Below are 6,696 nucleotides of genomic sequence, written 5' to 3' on the forward strand. Positions count from 1 at the left end.
AAAGAGGGGGAGGCCTTCAAGGAGATGGATTGATATGGTGGCTGCGATGATGGGCTCAGGTATAGCAGGGATTGTGGGGCTGGCACGGGATCGGGCAGTGTTTCGTTCTGCTGTGCATGGGGTCACTATGAGTCGGAAACGACTCGACGGCACTTAACAACAACAACAACAACCATGGCATTAAATTTCTTCTCTTCAACAGACAACTCAAGAACACTTATTAACACCTACTGAGTACAAGGTCCCACACTATGAGTCCTGCCTGTAAGAAGCCTGCAGTCCAGGGGAGCTGGAACAAGCAGTAATTTTTTGTGTAAGTTGACAAACGCCCTTAGCCATTTACAGATGAAAGCAATGTGTGAGAAGATAAGCTCTTCAATACAAGTGGGGTGAGGAGAAAAGGAGGCTTAGGGCTGACTCTGTGGTGTGGGTAACTACAAAAGTTAACACGTAAACATGAGTAGGTAGTTCCAAAGAGAGCAGGAAGGCAAGAGCCTGCAATGTGCATCTGCAGAAACCCAGGTATAACTGTATGTCATACAAGTGTTTAAAGCAGCTCCCGCTGTGACTACCTTTGCGCTTCTTCTTGCTCCGAATACCACTCCTCTACTCACGACTCCCACACACACTCCTTCCGGGTCCTTTCTATTGCCATCAGCCAATCACAAACAAACTCATGAGGAAGATTCCTAAGAACCAGGCGTGGAATCTATTTACTGAGGATTGAAATCAAATGCCATTCCTCCAGTTACTAGCTGTGTGACCTTAGTCGAGTGCTCTTCACCATCTTGTGTCTTGATTCCCTCAACTATAAAATTCATTCATTCATTCATCAAATATTTATGGGTTATCTACTCTGCACAAGGAACTAGGCACTTGGGATGCACCAATTAACAGATAAACATCTCAGCTCTTACAGTGTTTATATCCTAGATGGGGAAGGCAGGTAATAAAAACATGTAAATTAAGCACAGTGAGAACTGCGAGAGCCAGACTTCATGGGACCACCTTGTTTTTCCAGATCTCTCATGTTTTCTCCCTCTGACAGGGTGCAGTCTTACCACTTTTCAATCACTTGTTTTAGGGAAAATATTTGCATTTTTCTTCTCTGACAGGTTTCCACCTTACACAGGTTCCAGCTTTCACAGGTTTTACTGTCATATTTCAAAGCTAAGAACTATGGGAAATAGAGTCAGGGCAAGGGGTTCAGACATGCAGTGGGGGCTAGTAAGGGGAGTCCTCGCTGAAAGGGCAACACGGGATCCAAAGCTTCAGGAGGGGAAGGAGTTAAAAATGAGGACATCTGGGAAAGCAGAGGAAAAGCTGACCAACACAAAGGCCCTGAGTGAGCGTCCTAGGGCTACCATGACACAGCAACACAAAATTGGATGGCTTAAAAGAACAGAAATTTACTCTCCCAAGGTTCAGGAGGCCAGAAGTGTGAAACCAAGGTGTTGGCAAGCTCTGAGGGAACCTGTCCCAACCTCTGTCCCAGCTTCCGGTGCTCGCTGGCAATCCTTGGTTTGTGGAAACATCACTGTAATCTCTGCCTCTATCTTTCAATCACTCTCTTCTCTATGTGCCCTCTCCTCTTCTTATAAGGACACTAGTCAGACTTAGGGACTACCCTAAGTCCAGGATGGTTCTTGTCAAGATCCTTAACTACTTACATCTGCAAACATGCTATTTCCAAATAAGCTCAATTCTGAGGTCCTGAGTGCATATGAATTTGGGGGGACACTAGAGACCCTAGGACTGGGCAATGTTTCATTCTGTTGTACACAGGGTTGTTGCCAGTCAGAGCTGACTCGAGGGCACCTAACAACAACCTAACAGAAACCCTAAGAAAGAAACGTATCTGCTATGTTCCAGGGGGTGAGTCTGCTTAGATCAGAGAGAGAGGAGAAGAAGAGAAAGAAGAGGATGTCAAAGAAGGAAGAGGGGGCTGGGAAGTGTGAGAAGGCATGTAGGTCCCCGTAGGACTTAAGAGTTAACTTTTACGCGCAGTGGGGGTCCTGGGGGATTTCTAGAAGAGGGATCTCAGGTACTGACTTAGCCACTGAAAGCATCACTTGGCTACTGTGCTGAGGACTACTATGGAAAAGAGTGGATGCAGGAAAACCTGCTGGAGGCCAGCAGGCTGCTACAGGGATCTAAACAAAAACCAAAACCACAAAGGTGAGGGGCGGACCGGGGGACAGCAGCAGAGGTGGAGAGGAGTGATCAGACTCCTGCTATAATCTGAAGGTGGAGTAACAGCTTGCTAAAATGTCAGAGACAGACGGCAAGGTTTTGGGGCCTGAGCAACCAGTAAGATTGAACCACCACCACCTGAGCTGGGAAAGACCACATGGGGGGCACATGTGGGCAGGAAGACCCAGAAGGTCAGGTGGGGTTTGACACATCTGCTCAGCACCTAAAACGAAGATGCTGGGGGTGCAGCTGGAGGTGAGTGTATGTATAGTCCAGGCAAGAGAGAGTCATCAGCAGATGGTATTTAAAGCTAGAGACTGGATGAGATCACTAAGACCCTGAGTGTACACAAGAGGTAAAAAGAGAGAAACAGTAGTGTCTGCCTTGTAAGGCTGCTGTGAGTAATAAACCAGATTTATAGTAGTGCTTGATATATTCTAAGGCTATGGTTACTGCTGTTGCTATTATTCCCAGAAAACAGCAGGCCCTGTCTGAGAGACATATGTAGCTTTGAAAGCCCCACCTCAGCTTCTTCTTGTCACACGAGGGCAAAGACCCACTGTGGTAGTTTGGTTTGTGTGTCAACTTGGCTGGGCCTGGTTGAGTGGCTGGGCAGCTGGTGGTAGTTAATCCCCATGAGGAGACTGGCAATCAGCTCCATGGTGGGATCTACCACAAGCAGCTGGGTAGCTGTCTTTGGGTATGTGGTTTGCTTCCATATATAAGGAGAAGCTTTGAGAATGGTCTCTAGCCTATGGCACGCTTGGACCCTGCATGTAGCTGTGTTGTTGCTCAGCAGCCTGCTATGCTCTGCCAATCTTGGAACTTAAAATGGACTTAAGTTAATGGCCTGCCGTGTGGTTTGGTAACATCAAGACTGTGCCTTTTGATTGTCAACCTTGGGGTTTGTCAGCCTCAGCAGCCAGCAGCTGTCTGAGTAAAGAAACGCTTCCAGCTCCAGTGGGCCAGGAGCAGGAGGCAGAGCTGGCCCCCAAGGTTGAGGGGCTTTCACCTAGCCCCTAGAGCCTAGCACTTTGAACTTGGACTTAAAGCCTCCAAATTGTAAGAATAAACTCCTGTTTGTTAAGGTCATCCCATTGGTGGTATATCTCTTGTCAGAGTGGCACTAGGGAACCAGAACACCCACCCTCAGTGTTGCTGTGAGATGTGAAGGCTCTAGCAAACGTAAGCAATACAAGTTTTCCCTCTAAATTCCAAATATTCACTTATAAATCCAATGAGTGTATAATTCAGGTCATTTCCCCATTCCTGCCTTTATTAGAAATGGTGGTCATGTTTTTAAGGATGGCCCGTGGAAACCTTTTAAACTCTGTAACATAAGAAAAATGGCAGTTACTGTTGACTGTGACATCCCAGTCATTCTACAGTCCACTGACGAGCCTTAAGGAGTCACGAGGCACAGACTAGAAGCCAGGTGTGTTACCACACTCATGTTCATCATACTTAGTCTGCCATCACTGTCTTCACTGTAGAAATGAAGAAATCATAGCCAGAGAAGTAAAACAGTGTAGTTATTTACCAAGGTTACCAAGGCAGTGCTGGAGCTCCAAGACAGTCTGGAAGTAGCCTGCCTTCCCCGAAGGCAGAACACTTGTTGACCTACTAAACATATAGTTGTCTCGATGGATACTTCCCAGGTAGACTAGTAAGCTCCTCACCGGGTATGCTTCAATGTTTCCAATGACTTTGTATCCACTGCTATTATGGCATTTCTTCGTTTTTCTCACTTTATCTAACCTCCCTCAAGTCCCAGTGGGCTAAATTACATGTAAGAACAGACTTTATCCTCTTTGAATCCACCCAGCATCTATCACTATATAGATGCATGACGATGCTTACTGAATACACAACGAAGGCACTGTCTAGTCTTACGTTAGACCCTCAAAGAGCATCTAAAGAATGTCAGGCACCACGACAGGCAACCCAGAACATTTGATTTCTTGCCTATGTTTGATGAAAATCCACCGACATAACAAAAAGCCAATGTAGAGAGGAAATAAAATGCCTCTAAGCCACTGCTGCGCGAGCTAAGGTACCTGAACTTCTCCATGCCTCCTCCTCTCAAATGCCAGTCTGTCTTCGTCGGCCTTCTGCTCCCACTGCAGTTTCTCCAGTTGTTGGGTCATCATGGCCACTTTCTTTCTTACTTTTTCTTTAAGTTCTTTGTAACGATCCAGCTGTATAAACAGCAGGTGGACATAGCTAACTCACTTAAAGAAGCATGAAAGGAAATTCTTTACCAGAAGATAATTAATATTATCAAGAATATGTCTTATACAGATTAGATCATATAGGTGGCCATCTTCTCCAGGTAAAATAATGTGAACATAAACTTTTTCTTACTTAAAACCATTTAAGTAGACCAACAAGGTATTCAAAACAAACTCTAAAAGGTCAGAAATGCTTGAAAAGGAAAGGAGACTGAAACTCCATAATACTCTAAAAGCAAGAGAAGTCCAGAGAAAATTATGTACTTTTTCCTATTTATAGATGTATAATTTCTTTGTTTTATATATATTGTGATACACAGTTATCATACAAATAATGAGCTGAGCTACTTATTTTTGGATATGTACTATTCATTTCTTATGATTAAATCTTACATACTAAATTGGATATTAATTTATCACTTAACCTCTCCCATCACCTCAATAACCAATTTCCTCTTGTCAATTAAGTGCTCACATATATCTGACCTTAAAGTTTTCATAAGATTCATGAGAGGAAAAACAATTACCTTAAAAAGATACTATTCACAAGTGAACTTGCTCTGTAAATTTTCAACCAAATCAAAATAAAACTTAATTTATATATATATACACACTATTCACAATAGCAAAAGGATGGAAACAACCTAAATGCTCAGTAGAGGGATGGACCGACAAACTAGGATACATACACAAAATGGAATACTATGCAACTTTTAAGAGTCTGTGAAACATCTCATCACACCGATGAACCTAGAGGACATTATGCTGAGTGAAATTAGTCAGTCACAAAAGGACAAATACTGTATGAAACCATTATTGTAAAAAGTCAAGAGGGTTACACACACACACACACAAATATTCTTTGATGGCTACCAGGAGTGGAAGGGGAAGGGAGGGTAAACCACTAACTAGAAGGTAGATACTTATTAACTTGGGTGAAGGAGAAAGCAAGAAAATTTTAAAACAGATGTGAAAAGGTTATAAATTAAACAAAATTTATCTCTCAGATCACTGACTGCCAAAGCCTCTGATCAGAATCTCAATTTTCCCTTTTGGTTTATGACTTCATTCTGAAGAAGTAATACAGAAGACTTAAAAAAATCAACATGAATAATATCAACCTCATTTGAAGAATGTAATTTAACTCATTACATCTTATTCCAAGATGATACCATGTGACCATTGTAAAGTATCTTTTAGAACTTCAACAGATTCATAAATGCTACAATGCCCTCTATGGAGTCCCTAGGTGGTGCAATGAACACACCTGGCTGTTAACTGAGAAGTTGGCTGTTCGAGTCTCCCTAGATTGAATTCCCCAAAATCAGCCACTGAAAACACTATAGGACACAGCTCTACTCTGACACACATGGGACTGCCATGCGTCAGAGTGACTCCATGGCAACTGATTTGGTTATAAAGAAAAAAAGCTCAGTCTAAAGATTAAAATTACATCCCTATAATTTAACATTTTTAGGATGACCTCTTAAAATGTAAGAGGCCATCCTTTAAATTTGTTCCAATTAGAAGGAGAAACTGAAACAATAAAAATAAGATTTCCTATATTTTTTTTTCACCTGACTTGCTTCCAGCTCAATATCTCTCCCTTTATGTAAGATTTCTTCCTCAACCTGCTTTTCAAAACTTTTCCATGCACTATCTAAGTCAACCAGTTCCGTTTCCAGGGCTTTTATGTCATCTTCCTGTTTAGAGTATTGTTTTTCAATGTCCTTTATTGATTTCTTAGCTGCTTCCAATTTCTTCAGGTGGTGAGAAGTGTTTTCTTTGGCTTTAATATACTGAGGCCTCTTCTGATTTAGCAGTGCTTCAAGAGATCTAAAAAGGAAAAAATAAAAGATTGCTTTAAAGGAAATTAAATTTTATAATATATAGAAGGTAGAAGTCCTTTTGATCAAACCACACAACTAAAAATAAATATAATCAACCAACCTTCAGACGTTAAGCAGGAGAGGGATGAGCAGGTGAAGCACAGAAGCAATTTTGAGAGCCTGGAACTATTCTGTGAGACACTAAAATGGTGGGTACACAACATGATGCATTTGTCTAAACCCAGAGAACTTTACAGCAAAGAGAGTGAGCCTTAATGCATGAAAACTTAGTACAAGGAAGGAAAGGAAGGGCTCCAATATGTCAAGGGTATGTTCAGAAAAACAGGCACCAATTCAATGGCCAAAGCTGGAACAACTGGAGCAATACCACAAAGAACTGGATTATGACTGCAGTGAATTGCTTGATGTGGCCCTTCTAGCCA

General features: G+C 42.3%; 1 protein-coding gene across 1 annotated transcript in view; it reads right to left on the reverse strand.

The window, feature by feature from the left end:
* Positions 1-6,696, reverse strand: part of SMC1B (structural maintenance of chromosomes 1B) — a 112,798-nt gene that overhangs the window by 91,783 nt on the left and 14,319 nt on the right. Inside the window, exons 6-7 of the mRNA XM_007955642.1 lie at positions 6,002-6,260; positions 4,251-4,391 (exon numbers count right to left, since the gene is read on the reverse strand). Of these exons, the coding sequence (XP_007953833.1) occupies positions 4,251-4,391; positions 6,002-6,260 (400 nt within the window). The remainder of the gene's footprint in view (positions 1-4,250; positions 4,392-6,001; positions 6,261-6,696) is intronic.

This window comes from Orycteropus afer, unplaced genomic scaffold (genome assembly GCF_000298275.1).
Source record: "Orycteropus afer afer isolate SDZICR_OR568_19922 unplaced genomic scaffold, OryAfe1.0 scaffold00524, whole genome shotgun sequence".
NCBI classification, from domain to species: domain Eukaryota; kingdom Metazoa; phylum Chordata; class Mammalia; order Tubulidentata; family Orycteropodidae; genus Orycteropus; species Orycteropus afer.